General features: G+C 68.2%; 1 protein-coding gene across 2 annotated transcripts in view; it reads left to right on the top strand.

Moving 5' to 3' along the window:
* Positions 1-13,121, top strand: part of LOC138808573 (collagen alpha-2(VI) chain-like) — a 30,284-nt gene extending 17,163 nt beyond the window's left edge. Inside the window, exons 14-28 of one of the 2 annotated variants that reach the window (XM_069994855.1) lie at positions 749-838; positions 1,222-1,284; positions 1,531-1,593; positions 1,790-1,852; positions 2,164-2,226; positions 4,179-4,229; positions 4,600-4,635; positions 5,136-5,198; positions 5,948-6,010; positions 6,116-6,151; positions 6,335-6,380; positions 7,001-7,153; positions 7,260-7,712; positions 7,802-7,840; positions 10,372-10,915. In XM_069994855.1, coding sequence (XP_069850956.1) covers positions 749-838; positions 1,222-1,284; positions 1,531-1,593; positions 1,790-1,852; positions 2,164-2,226; positions 4,179-4,229; positions 4,600-4,635; positions 5,136-5,198; positions 5,948-6,010; positions 6,116-6,151; positions 6,335-6,380; positions 7,001-7,153; positions 7,260-7,712; positions 7,802-7,840; positions 10,372-10,667 — 1,578 coding nt within the window. In that variant the 3' untranslated portion in view covers positions 10,668-10,915. Of the gene's footprint in view, positions 1-748; positions 839-1,221; positions 1,285-1,530; positions 1,594-1,789; positions 1,853-2,163; positions 2,227-4,178; positions 4,230-4,599; positions 4,636-5,135; positions 5,199-5,947; positions 6,011-6,115; positions 6,152-6,334; positions 6,381-7,000; positions 7,154-7,259; positions 7,713-7,801; positions 7,841-10,371; positions 10,916-12,195 lie in introns of those variants that run through there. The other variant, XM_069994854.1, reaches the window with a different exon arrangement.
* Positions 13,122-14,108: the final 987 nt, after the last annotated feature.

The following is a 14,108-nucleotide window of genomic DNA, read 5'->3' on the forward strand; positions in this document are numbered from 1 at the left end:
CAGCAGGCCAGGCAAGGCCAGGCAGGCCAGGCAAGGCCAGCAGGCCAGGCAAGGCCAGGCAAGGCCAGGCAAGGCCAGGCAAGGCCAGCAGGCCAGGCAAGGCCAGGCAAGGCCAGCAGGCCAGGCAAGGCCAGGCAAGGCCAGGCAAGGCCAGCAGGCCAGGCAAGGCGAGGCAAGGCCAGGCAAGGCCAGCAGGCCAGCAGGCCAGGCAAGGCCAGCAGGCCAGGCAAGGCCAGGCAGGCCAGCAGGCCAGGCAAGGCCAGCAGGCCAGGCAAGGCCAGGCAAGGCCAGCAGGCCAGGCAAGGCCAGGCAAGGCCAGGCAAGGCCAGGCAAGGCCAGCAGGCCAGGCAAGGCCAGGCAAGGCCAGCAGGCCAGGCAAGGCCAGGCAAGGCCAGCAGGCCAGGCAAGGCCAGGCAAGGCCAGCAGGCCAGGCAAGGCCAGGCAAGGCCAGGCAAGGCCAGGCAAGGCCAGGCAAGGCCAGCAGGCCAGGCAAGGCCAGCAGGCCAGGCAAGGCCAGCAGGCCAGGCAAGGCCAGGCAAGGCCAGGCAAGGCCAGGCAAGGCCAGCAGGCCAGGCAAGGCCAGGCAAGGCCAGGCAAGGCCAGGCAAGGCCAAGCAAGGCCAGGCAAGGCCAGGCAGGCCAGGCAAGGCCAGGCACGGCCAGGCAAGGCCAGGCAGGCCAGCAGGCCAGGCAAGGCCAGGCAAGGCCGCTGCGGCGGCCGTGGTGGAATTGTCCTCTCCATGCCACAGGGCTACCAAGGCAACCACGGAGCCCCGGGAGGCCCCGGCGTGAAGGGGGCCAAGGGCGGGCCTGGGCCCCGCGGACCCAAAGGGGAGCCGGTGAGTTCACGGCCCCAGGCCTGAGCGGTGACCCTCGGGGCTGGGTGGACCTGCGCAGGGCTGGGGAGGGAGCAGCCCAGCCCCCGGCTGGCCACAGAGAGGAGAGTCCATGGGCTAGGCAGGACGCTCGGTCCCAGGCGCCCCCTCCCTCTCCCTCCCTCCCCCCCTCCCTCTTCCCCCCCCCACTCGCTTCCACGGCTGACGATAGGGCCAGAGCCTGTGGGTCCAGATGGAGGCCCGGAGGTCGCCTCAGACCTGGGGACCGCAGAGCTGGGGTCCTGGGCAGCGCAGTGAGGGCCCCGGGGAGCAGCGCGGCCCCGCCAGCTGGAGGCCCGGCCTGTGGCACACTGTGAGCTCCCACACAATGCACCTGCTCTCTGTAGGGGCGCAGGGGAGACCCCGGAACCAAGGGCAGCCCGGGCAGTGACGGGCCCAAGGGCGAGAAGGTGAGTCCCCGACGGGGAGCCTCAGGGCCCTGGCCCTGCCTGCATCTGAACCTGGGACGGGGGCCCCACCCTGCGTGCCCCGTGGGGGTCCGGGCATGGCCCGCTGAAGGCCGGGAGCCTCCTCAGCACTGCCTGAGGCTGGGGCTTCCTCTGGGGCGTGGTCTGGCCCCACTCCCTACGACCCTGGTCTCGCTGCCTCTCGGAAGGCCAATCCACAGCGGGAGTCTGACGCCCTTCTCCTCACAGGGAGACCCAGGCCCCGAGGGGCCCCGGGGTCTGGCCGGAGAAGTGGGCAACAAAGGAGCCAAGGTATGTGAGGCAGGGAACCCCAGAAGCCTAGCCCAGGGAAGGGGTCTGTTCCGGGCCAGACTGGCCCTCCCTGTGCCCAGCAGGCCCTCCTGGTGGGCCCCAGGACCAGCGTGACCTGACCCTCCTCCCTCCCCTGGCACCCGGACGTCCCAGGTCAATGTGGGGTGCCTGACATGCATGCCTCTCTTGTTTGCAGGGAGACAGAGGATTACCTGGGCCCAGAGGCCCCCAGGGGGCTCTGGGGGAGCCTGGGAAGCAGGTCAGTAGCAGGACTCCGGGGCGCTGAGGCCCTTTGACCTCCGTCCCCTTCCACCCTAGGCCTCCATCTGTGGTGGGACAGGCTGCCCGCCGGCTCCCATCCACAGGGCAAGCCAGGCAGCGGGACCAGGGCCTCCTGGTGCCTGGGCCTCCTCCCGCCGGGCAGGTGGGGACGGGACCCACAGGAGGAGGGCCCTGGCCTCGGGCCCTAGAGCGCTCAGGGAGCCGGGGACAGTGTGGCCAGGGAAAGCGTCCTGGTAGAGATCAACCCCGTCCTGCACACGTGCTGACCCTGCTCTCTCCTCTCCTCAGGGCTCTCGGGGAGACCCCGGTGACGCTGGGCCCCGGGGGGACTCAGGACAGCCCGGCCCCAAGGTGCGTGCCCCACGGGGAGCAGCCCTACGCGGGGGGCAGCTCGGGCACCACGGCCCCCACTCCTGGATGAGAGCAGCCGGAGCCGCTGTGCCAGAGCCCAGCCTGAGGCACGGGGAGCTGGGCACCCACCTTCTGCGCACGCTGTGGGGAAGGGCCCTCCTCCCGAGGCCGGCCCCAGGCCAAGGGCCCACTGCACAGCTGTCACCTGCAGGGTGGCTGCAGTCCCTGGAGCTGACCCCACAGCCCCGACTCCCAGCTGACCCCACCTCTCCCTCCCAGCTGACCCCACCTCCCCCTCCCAGCTGACCCCACAGCCCCGCCTCCCCCTCCCAGCTGACCCCACAGCCCCACCTCCCAGCTGACCCCACAGCCCCACCTCCCAGCTGACCCCACAGCCCCACCTCCCAGCTGACCCCACAGCCCCACCTCCCCCTCCCAGCTGACTCCACAGCCCCGCCTCCCCCTCCCAGCTGACCCCACAGCCCCACCTCCCCCTCCCAGCTGACCCCACAGCCCCACCTCCCAGCTGACCCCACAGCCCCACCTCCCAGCTGACCCCACAGCCCCACCTCCCAGCTGACCCCACAGCCCCACCTCCCAGCTGACCCCACAGCCCCACCTCCCAGCTGACCCCACAGCCCCGCCTCCCAGCTGACCCCACAGCCCCACCTCCCCCTCCCAGCTGACTCCACAGCCCCGCCTCCCCCTCCCAGCTGACCCCACAGCCCCACCTCCCCCTCCCAGCTGACCCCACAGCCCCACCTCCCCCTCCCAGCTGACCCCACAGCCCCGCCTCCCCCTCCCAGCTGACCCCACAGCCCCACCTCCCCCTCCCAGCTGACCCCACAGCCCCACCTCCCCCTCCCAGCTGACCCCACAGCCCCGCCTCCCCCTCCCAGCTGACCCCACAGCCCCGCCTCCCCCTCCCAGCTGACCCCACAGCCCCACCTCCCCCTCCCAGCTGACCCCACAGCCCCACCTCCCAGCTGACCCCACAGCCCCACCTCCCCCTCCCAGCTGACCCCACAGCCCCGCCTCCCAGCTGACCCCACAGCCCCACCTCCCCCTCCCAGCTGACCCCACAGCCCCGCCTCCCCCTCCCAGCTGACCCCACAGCCCCGCCTCCCAGCTGACCCCACAGCCCCGCCTCCCCCTCCCAGCTGACCCCACAGCCCCGCCTCCCCCTCCCAGCTGACCCCACAGCCCCGCCTCCCCCTCCCAGCTGACCCCACAGCCCCACCTCCCCCTCCCAGCTGACCCCACAGCCCCACCTCCCCCTCCCAGCTGACCCCACAGCCCCACCTCCCAGCTGACCCCACAGCCCCGCCTCCCCCTCCCAGCTGACCCCACAGCCCCGCCTCCCCCTCCCAGCTGACCCCACAGCCCCACCTCCCCCTCCCAGCTGAACCCACAGCCCCGCCTCCCCCTCCCAGCTGACCCCACAGCCCCACCTCCCAGCTGACCCCACAGCCCCACCTCCCAGCTGACCCCACAGCCCCGCCTCCCCCTCCCAGCTGACCCCACAGCCCCACCTCCCCCTCCCAGCTGACCCCACAGCCCCACCTCCCCCTCCCAGCTGACCCCACAGCCCCACCTCCCAGCTGAACCCACAGCCCCGCCTCCCAGCTGACCCCACAGCCCCACCTCCCAGCTGACCCCACAGCCCCACCTCCCCCTCCCAGCTGACCCCACAGCCCCGCCTTCCAGCTGACCCCACAGCCCCACCTCCCCCTCCCAGCTGACCCCACAGCCCCGCCTCCCAGCTGACCCCACAGCCCCACCTCCCAGCTGACCCCACAGCCCCGCCTCCCAGCTGACCCACAGCCCCATCTCCCAGCTGACCCCACAGCCCTGCCTTGGCCAGCGCCACCTGCCCCTGCCCCAGTCCACATGGGGCATCACCCCCACCTCCAACTTCCTTTCTCCCCAACTGACTCAGCTGTCTCTTCCAGGGAGACCCAGGCAGGCCTGGATTCAGCTACCCAGGACCCCGGGGGACACCTGTGAGTTGAATGGCGGTGTGAGATGGGGTCTTGCTTGGGGGAAGATGGGGCTGGGGGTCCCTGAGCCTTGGCGGTCTCCCAGGCCGCCTTTATGGAGCTTGGAGGGCAATGCAAAGCCAGGTCCAGCTCATGCCAGAAGGCCAGAGGGGCAGCCAGTCACGGGCTCCTCCCTGCCCTGGGGACGGGAGGCGGCTCAGGAGGGGGACACGGGCTCCTCCCTGCCTGGGGACGGGGGGCTCGGGAGGGGGGACACGTGGCCCTGGTCGGCGTTGGCCTGAGCTCCTGCGCAGATCCACTCTGGGATGATCGGAGCTGGGGCAGATGTCACAGTCTGTGGCAGGCAACTCACAGGACTTTGCCCACTTCGCAGGGAGAGAAAGGAGAAGCCGGCCCCCAAGGCCCCGAGGTACGCGGCCCCCCCTTGGGTAGAGGGTCTCCCACGCGGCCCACGGTGGTCAGGACAGCATGTGCCATCTTAGGAGCCACATCCCTGCCCCTGGCCGCCCCACAGGCCCTGCTGGGCACTGAAAGGGGGCTGCAGACACATCTGTGCCCCTGGCCGCCCCACAGGCCCTGCTGGGTGCTGAGAGGGGGCTGCAGACACATCTGTGCCCCTGGCCGCCCCACAGGCCCTGCTGGGCGCTGAGAGGGGGCTGCAGACACATCTGTGCCCCTGGCCGCCCCACAGGCCCTGCTGGGCGCTGAGAGGGGGCTGCAGACACATCTGTGCCCCTTTGTAAACACAAGTGGGGATTCCGGGAAAATCCAAGTTTGTGCTGCTCTTGGCTGCTCCTCAGCAGGACGCATGCCGGATGCTGCTGGACCTCTGGGGGCCGTGCAGGGTGGACTGGGAATGGGCAGACGCCTCTGCATGGCCCAGGGCTAACGGGGTGCCCCGTGTCACAGGGAGGCCGAGGAGACTTTGGCCTGAAAGGAGCACCTGGACGGAAAGGAGAGAAGGGAGAGCCCGTAAGTGTGCTCATCGCCCGGCCACCCAGGGCCACTGGCAGAACAGCCGGGGAGGGCCTGTGGCTGAGGCGGCTGGCTGGCCATCTGAGATCCCGCTGGAGGACATCAGCCCCCCTGTGTGGCCAGGTTCAGGGCTCCTCTCCTCCCTCATCCCTGGGCTATGCCACGCTGTAACCAGCATCCGCCAACAGGCGCTCAGCGGCATGGCTAGGCTCATGTCTGTGTCCTAGCATGGACCAGATGTCTAACAGGTAACTGAGCAAGTGTGAGACAGAGCGCGGAGGGACAGACAGGGCGGATGGGTGGACAGGTAGGGTGAGCACAGACGGAGAATACGGGTGAGCAAGTGGTGGCAATTGGATAGGTGTGGAAATAGAGAAGGGAGGGAGGGGAAAGGGGGGAAGGGGAAGCAGAGAGTGCGAAGCGGATGGATGGGTGTCTGGACAGGTGGCAGGCAGATGGACAGATGGGTGTGGGCGAGGTGTGGGGGGTGGGCGATGGCTATGGACAGCCATGGGTCTGCAGGAGCCATCTCAGCGGCCATCTCTGCGGCCACTGTGGCCGCCGTGGACCTTGCTGTCCAGCAGGCCAGGCTCTGACCGTGCAGCAGCTCAGGACACGCAGACTAGATGTTGGGGGGCTCAGTCAGGCGTCACCCGCCCTCCCTGCCCCCAGGGGAGGCGGGGCCGGGCCCTCGGGGCGGGGCCTTGCCCAGGCCCTCCTCCGAGCCCCGGGCCTGTCCTTCCTAGGCGGACCCCGGGCCCCCTGGTGAGCCGGGACCCCGCGGACCACAGGGCGTGCCAGGACCTGAGGTAGGCCGTCTCCATGCCTTCACCCCTCACTTGGCCCTGCGGTCCCGTGTTCGCGGGTGTGTGCACCGGCCTGCGGCCTCACCGCTCACGTGTCCCCTCCTCTAGGGTGAGCCCGGACCCCCCGGAGACCCCGGCCTCACGGTAGGTACCACGTGGCGCAGGGGCGGTGCCGTCAGAAGCCACCTCTTCCTCCCACACCCACGGCGGTGAAAGGGGGCATCTGGCAGGGGTGAGGCTGAGAGGCCAGGGGGACCGCGGTGCCTCCACCTGCGGCTCCGCTAGACACGGGTGCTGAGCCCTGAGACGCACCTGGCACTGTTGCAGGAGTGTGACGTCATGACCTACGTGCGGGAGACGTGCGGGTGCTGTGGTGAGTCACCCAGCGTCTCTGCGGGAGCCCCGCGGCCCCTGACCCTGCCCCTCCCGCCCAGACTGCAAGACACTGGGGCCCACGGCCTGCCCCAGCGCCCACTGCCCCCTGACCCTGCCCCTCCCGCCCAGACTGCGAGACGCTGGGGCCCACGGCCTGCCCCAGCGCCCACTGCCCCCTGACCCTGCCCCTCCCGCCCAGACTGCGAGAAGCTGGGGCCCACGGCCTGCCCCAGCGCCTGCTGCCCCTGACCCTGCCCCTCCCGCCCCAGACTGCGAGAAGCTGGGGCCCACGGCCTGCCCCAGCGCCCGCTGCCCCCTGACCCTGACCCTCCCGCCCAGACTGCAGGACGCTGGGGCCCACGGCCTGCCCCAGTGCCTGCTGCCCCCTGACTCTGCCCCTCCCGCCCAGACTGCGAGAAGCTGGGGCCCACGGCCTGCCCCAGCGCCCGCTGCCCCCTGACCCTGCCCCTCCCGCCCAGACTGCGAGAAGCTGGGGCCCACGGCCTGCCCCAGCGCCCGCTGCCCCTGCCCCTGCCCCTCCCGCCCAGACTGCGAGAAGCTGGGGCCCACGGCCTGCCCCAGTGCCCGCTGCCCCCTGACTCTGCCCCTCCCTCCCAGACTGCGAGAAGCGCTGTGGAGCCCTGGACGTGGTCTTCGTCATCGACAGCTCGGAGAGCATCGGCTACACCAACTTCACCCTGGAGAAGAACTTTGTCATCAATGTGGTCAACAGGCTGGGCGCCATCGCCAAGGACCCCAAGTCAGAGACAGGTCAGCGGGGGGCGGCCACGGCCCATCCGGAGACGTGGGGGCTTGGGAGGATGGCCGCGGTGGGCGCCGGGCGCCGGGCCGCGCCCTCACGCCGGGCCCACCACAGGGACGCGTGTGGGCGTGGTGCAGTACAGCCACGAGGGCACCTTCGAGGCCATCCAGCTGGACGACGAGCGCATCGACTCCCTGTCCAGCTTCAAGGAGGCCGTGAAGAACCTGGAGTGGATCGCCGGCGGGACCTGGACGCCGTCCGCCCTCAAGTTCGCCTACAACCAGCTCATCAAGGAAAGCCGGCGCAAGAAGACCCGCGTGTTCGCGGTGGTCATCACGGACGGCCGCCACGACCCGCGGGATGATGAGCTCAGCCTGAGGGCCCTGTGCGACCGCGACGTGACGGTGACGGCCATCGGCATCGGGGACATGTTCCACGAGAGGCACGAGAGCGAGAGCTTGCACTCCATCGCCTGCGACAGGCCGCAGCAGGTGCGGAACATGACGCTCTTCTCCGACCTCGTGGCCGAGAAGTTCATTGACGACATGGAGGATGTGCTCTGCCCGGGTGAGTGCCGGGGGCCGGACAGGGCGCCCACCCCCGGCGGGTCTGCCCGGAGGACAGGGAAGAAGCTCACCGTCTTTCCTGTCTTCCAGATCCTCAGATCGTGTGTCCAGAGCTTCCCTGCCAAACAGGTAACGCGGGTGTCCCGGAGGCCCGCCTCGGCCTCGCAGGGCAGCAGCCTCCCTCTCCAGGCTGCAGGCCGGGGCTCAGGCAGTGCGGGGCCGAGGGCATGCCTGGGAGAGGCATCTCCTGAGCGAGACTTGCCGTGGGGCCCAGGAGCGGGCAGGAGCGGGCAGGGCAGAGAGGCTCCGGGGCGCCGGGTAACTGCCGAGCCTGCGCCTAGCCCTGTCGAAGGAGGTGCTTGGCTCTCCGCTGATGACCTCAAAGGCGATTCAGCCCCAAAGGAGCCCTGTCCACAGGCCTCGAGGTCGCCCCCACAGGCCAGGGCACAGACCGCGCCAGGGCCAGACAGCTCCCGCCGTCCCTGCCAGCTCCTGGTCTCTGGGGAGGAAATCCTGCTGGAATGGTTAATGTAAAACGTGTCCCCAAACCCATCAGCTCCCGTCCCTGGCTCCTAGCCTGCCAGCAGCATTTGTGGCCCACAGGCTGGGAGGGTGGCACAGAGCGGCCGGGCCAAGGGAGCTCAGGTCTGCAGCCGTCCGGCAGTGTCGCTGGGGCCTGGCAGGCTGGGGCAGCCGTCCGGCAGTGTCGCTGGGGCCTGGCAGGCTGGGGCAGCCGTCCGGCAGTGTCGCTGGGGCCTGGCAGGCTCGGGCAGCCGTCCTCAGCCCTGCTCCCCGCAGCCCCTCCCACCAGGCCGGCGTCCAGCCCCTCCTCCCACCAGGCCGGCGTCCAGCCCCTCCTCCCACCAGGCCGGCGTCCAGCCCCTCAGCCCCTCCTGCCACGTGGGTACCGGGAATGTGCACAGGCCTGAGCCCCCGAGGGAAGGCCCCAAGTGACCCTGGAGTGCAGATCCTCACATTGTTCAGCCAGAACATTCCAGGGAAGTGTCTGTTGTAGTTGTGCCTGGCCGGGGCTGCCAGCCCTCAACTCCACCAAAGGGGAGGGGACACCACGGCCACCGACGGCCGCCAGCCAGGCCCCAGGGGAGCAGGGCCTTCGGTGGATGAAGGCCTCTGTACAACATACTGTACCCTCCCTCAGAGCCACGGGCCCGCGCTCACACAGGCCGGGCCCACAGGCGTGTCTGGGGCTCACACAGGCCCACGGGCGTGTCTGGGGCTCACACGGGCTGGGCCCACAGGCGTGTCTGGGGCTCACACGGGCCCACAGGCGTGTCTGGGGCTCACACGGGCCCACAGGCGTGTCTGGGGCTGTCTCCACACGGGCCGGGCCCACAGGCGTGTTGGGGCTCACACAGGCCCACAGGCGTGTCTGGGGCTCACACGGGCCCACAGGCGTGTCTGGGGCTGTCTCCACACCGGCCGGGCCCACAGGTGTGTCTGGGGCTCACACGGGCCCACAGGCGTTTTCTCCTGGGGACTGGGAGCTCCGTGGTGGGGTGCTGGGCCTTGGCGCGTACGTCTCCACCTGTTCTGTAGCCGACGTGCGAGTGGTCGAGACGGAGGGTGCAGAGTGGGCTGGCGTCCCGGGCCGGGTGGCAGGGGCTCGCTGAGGAGCTGGCTGTGTTCAGAGGGCTGTTGGTTGCAGCTGCTGAGGTCTGTGTCTGGCTTGTCCCGGGCAGTGCTGCTGTCCAGGTGAAGTGTCCTCCAGGACTGGGCTGGGCAGTCCTACCAGAGCAGGGGGAGGACCCCAGGCTGCCTCTGCTGACCCTGCCCTCCGCCTCCCGCCTCGCCCCTTTCCGCTGAGCCTAGCCACGCGCACCCTCCTCCGTGGCCAAGAGACGTCTCAAGGAAGGTTAGCATGGCAGCCAGGCGCCAGCCGCGACGCGAGGTTAGAAGGTGCCGGTACCGTGTCCTGGGTGGCCATCCTTGTCAACGTTTCCGGTTCAAACGTGGTCCCACGAGCCTTCAAAGGGCTCTAGGTTTGCTAATTACTTCTTCGTGACCAGAGACAATAGAGCAAGTCTGACCAAGACGCTTTTGGAGTCAGGCCTTCCCCAGCCGCCTGGGACCAGACAGAGAAGGGGGCAGAGACGTGGAGATAAAAAAGATGAGATGTAGTGAGAGAAAGGCAAAGACCATGACAAAGAGGAACAGAGACTTGGGAAAAGGGAGAGGACACACGGAAAGGGGGAGAGGGTGTTCCCCGAGTGTTTGCTTCTGGGACACCCTCCGGCCGGCTGGAGAGGCAGCAGATCACATCTCTGAAGGTTGAAAACAATGGTTCTGTGGGCTTCCCCTGGGGGCTTTCATTTGCCGGCTTTTCCTGGGAATGTGGCCCTGAACTGGCAGAGTGTTTGTGTCTGCTCCCTCCTCTGTGGGGCTTGGGTGGAGCCGCTCTGTGCCGGTCCCCTGCAGGTCAGGGCTCTCTCCTCGGTAGCGCTGCTTCCTGAGGCTTTTCCACTTCTGCCCACCTCCTGTCTGGGCCAGGTGCCCCATCTCCTCCGCCCACCTGCCTCCTAGGGGCTACTCACCACCCCTCACCGCCGTCCTAACTCTGCTCCCCGCAGAAAGGCCCGAGGAGGGCTGAGGCCCCTTGCACACCAAGGCCCTCAAAGCCTTCTCTGGGCCCTCCCTTGCAGATGGACCGAGGCCTGGGAGCGAGCCCTGGGTCACCTTCCTCCGAACGGAAGAGGGTCCAGAACGCACCTTCCCCAGGACCATCCCCCTGATCCGGCAGTTGCTCAATGCCACGGAGTTCACGCAGCACCCGGCCACCTACTCCCATCTGGTGGCTGTGATGGTTTACACGGCGGAGCGGGCCAAGTTTGCCACGGGGGTGGCGCGGCAGGACTGGACACAGCTGTTCATTGACACCTTTAAGCTGGTGCACAGAGACATCACGGGTGACCCTGAGGCAGCACCGGCGCTCTGCTGAGCCCCGGCCGTCCGGCAGTCAGCTGACCCCTCCCCTGCAGTCTGCTTCTTAGGCCCAGGACAACAGGCATCCACTCCCCGTCTGGGGCCAGAAGCGTGTTTAGGGCGGTGCTGTCTTCCCTGGGTGCAGGGCTCCTCCGGCTTCTGTCTGGAAGTGCAGCTGTCCTGGGGTGGGGCAGCATTCCACTCCTTCTCATGGCCTCTCTTGTGTCTCACCCTCCCTCTCATTCAAGCAAGCGTTGAGCTTAAGGCCGGGGTGCTCACATCGCAAGCTCCTTCTTTGGCCCCTACCACCGCCTCCGCGGGGGTCTGTGGGGAGGGCATGGCCATCATGAGCTGACCGCGTCCCCCGGCCAGGACGCCCATGTGGGGAAGGACTGCGCGCTCAGTCGGGGAGGCCTCCCCTGCCACTTCAAGGGGAGCCTCAGAGAGGCTGGTGGGCGCTGACCCATGTGCGGGGTCACCAGGCACTGTGGGAAAGTAACAGGCTATGGTAGCCTTCCTGGGACCCAGCGCGCTGACACACACCGCATCTGAGCCTGCGTCATTCCTGTTAGGCCCAGTCACCAACACTGCGGGCCGGTGGCCCCTCACCGGGCATCTGTGAGCCCACTGCCCAGCCTCCCCTTACCCACGAGCACCACAGGGCAGAACTTGGGCTGCCTGAGCCGAGCTGTCAGGACACCCTGGGCCAGGTCCCGGGGCAAAGCTGCTGCCTCCCAGCAAGCTCAGCTGCAGGAGGACGGCTGAGGCCCCGGCGGCCTGCGCCAGGGCAGGTCCATATTCCTAGGAGGCCAAACCCCCACCACCTCAGGGCAGCAGAGCCAGACTTCCTACGGGAGGAAATGCAGGGAGAAGGGCCCCTCCCAAGCAGGGGACACAGAGCCCAGAGTGCCCCGCGCCTCTGCTGCTGCCCTTCCTCTGGTCTTCCACAGCTGCTAGGAAACTCCCCAGGGCCAGCCACCCCCCTGCACGTCCGTCTCGGTGTCTGTGGTGACAGCCATGAGCATGTCTGTCCGTCCAGGGGGGGACGTCCAGCACTGCCTTCAGCAAGCTCTCGGGGGTGTTCTGCACCAAAATAAGCTGTGGTGAGGTAGACTCCATCTGCCCGCAGACCCTCACTGCCTGGTCCGAGGTGTTAAACGCGTGTATGAGAGCTGACATCCACAAGGGGGGCCTGGCCACCGGCGGGTGGGGAGCTGGCCTGGCAAGCGTGCTGGGCACCAGCAGGCAGGCCTGCATCGGGGCCTCTGGTGGTGTGTGTCTGTCTGTGACGGACGCCCCCAGGGCTCCCGTCCATGGGTTTTACAGCACAGAGGTGTGCGCGATGGAGTCAAGGGTTTGTGGGGATCAGCCCATTCCCAGCTCCCTCCCACCGGAGGGGCCTGAGGTGTGGGTAGGTCCTACCCTGCGGTCTCTGACACAGGCCGGTGAGGGTCCCCTGGGAGGCCCGGTGTCCACGGGGGGGTGCGCAAGGACGGCGTCTGCCCCCACCCGCCGGCCCGCACCCACGCACGTCTCCCCCGCAGAGCTGTCGGTGGCCCAGTGTGCGCAGCGGCCGGTGGACGTGGTCTTCCTGCTGGACGGCTCAGAGCGGCTGGGCGAGCGGAACTTCCACAAGGCGCTGGGCTTTGTGGAGGAGGTGGCGCGGCGCCTGCCACTGGCTCAGGGGGACGCGGACCCCCTGCGTGCCCGCCTGGCGCTGCTGCAGTTCGGGGGTCCCCGCGAGCAGCGCGTGGTTTTCCCGCTGAGCTCCGACCCCGCGGCCATCCGCGAGGCGCTGGGCAGCGCCACCTACCTCAACTCCTTCTCGCACGTGGGCGCGGGCGTGGTGGGGGCCATCAACGACGTGGCCGGGCGCGCCCGCGGCGCCCGGCGCCTGGCCGAGCTCAACTTCGTCTTCCTCACCGACGGCGTCACCGGCAACCACAGCCTGGACGAGGCCGTGCACTCCATGCGCAAGCAGAACGTGGTACCCACCGTGGTGGCCGTGGGCGGCGATGTGGACATGGACGTGCTCACCAAGATCGCCCTGGGGGACAGGGCGGCCATCTTCCGGGAGAAGGACTTCGACAGCCTGGTGCAGCCCGGCTTCTTCGACAGGTTCATCCGCTGGATCTGTTAGCGGCCGGCCCCCTCCCTGGTGCTCAGGGGCACACTGGGCCTCCAGGCGGAGGAGGACCCTGCGCCCCAGACCCTGACCCCTGTGGCTTTCTGACGTGCCCCTGCCCTCCATCTTGCCCACACCTGAGCTCGAGCCCGTGAGCTGCAGCGGCCCCCCAGGACCCGCTTTCCCCGTCCCTGTCTCTGCTACCCAGCTCCAGACCCCTCCCTCACCCCGCAGCACCTCCCACGGCCTTCCGCCAGCCCTCCCTGGGCCCTGGTACACCCTGCTCCCACCCTGAGCTCAAAGAGCCCATGTCATACACTGTGCCCAATAAAGGCTCTGAACCCATCCCCTGGTGTCCCTACCCCCCGCCTGCCTCTCACCTCTTGGGCCTCTTGGAGGACGCTCAGGCCACTGACACACCACTGGCCAGGACTGGCTGCCCAGCCTCCTCACGGACGCCTGGCTGGTCAGCCCTGAGCTAAACACACTCTTGTCTTCAGTTCTTCCGCTGTCCCCAGGGCCGGCAGGGCACCCTCCACCTCTCCGGTGGCTTGCATGGACCTCCATCCCGTGGAGGACAGAAGGTGGTGGGTGGACAGGACAGATTGTGACCAGACATTTATTCATTTATTATGCGGTCGGGGGATTTTGTTCTCTTGGGCTGCTGGGCCTTTCTCACCCTCAGGAGGCTCCCCATGGGATTATCGGCTCCTGGGGTAGGTAATCTCCTTGTCGGAGATGCACAGGTCTGTGCATAGCCTAACGTCCTGGGCTGGGCTGCAGTTCACAGCTAGAGGCTTGCCCACGAGGTCCTGCCCGGTGTCCCAACACAACTCCGGAGGCCTGGTGTCCAGGGATGGCCCAGGCATGGGCGGAGCCAGGGCCCTCTGCTGGCAGGGGCCAGCCCGGCCTTAGACCTCACGGCTCCAGGTGTCTGGCCACAGAGCTCTTCGTGGGCTTCATGGTACTCTGTGTTGGTTGGCATCCAAAGTCCTCATTCTATTGTTTTCAAGACAGTGGGTAACTTTCTGTTGAGGTTCTTAGCAGATGACATTAAGTGAAAGTTTTCCTTAACCAGTATTTTCAGCTGTTGTGAACTCTTTAGGCTCCAGGGATTTATAAGGAATCACAAGTCCCACTGGATCAGTAAAGATGTATCCATCCCTTGCAGAGGCTCGGCCCTGAGGCAGGGGCGCCTGTGCCTGGTACAGTGTCAGGCTGTGTAACCACGGTCGCTGATTCTACAACCAAAACTCTGCCATCCCATCTGTACCCGCCAGTCCCGTTAGAAGCGAGATGCGTTTGACGCCTTGACCCCAGCCTCCCTGCCTT

This window comes from Dipodomys merriami, unplaced genomic scaffold (assembly GCF_024711535.1).
Source record: "Dipodomys merriami isolate MVZ:Mamm:240054 unplaced genomic scaffold, mDipMer1.0.p SCAF_456, whole genome shotgun sequence".
In the NCBI taxonomy this organism is placed as follows: Eukaryota; Metazoa; Chordata; class Mammalia; order Rodentia; family Heteromyidae; genus Dipodomys; species Dipodomys merriami.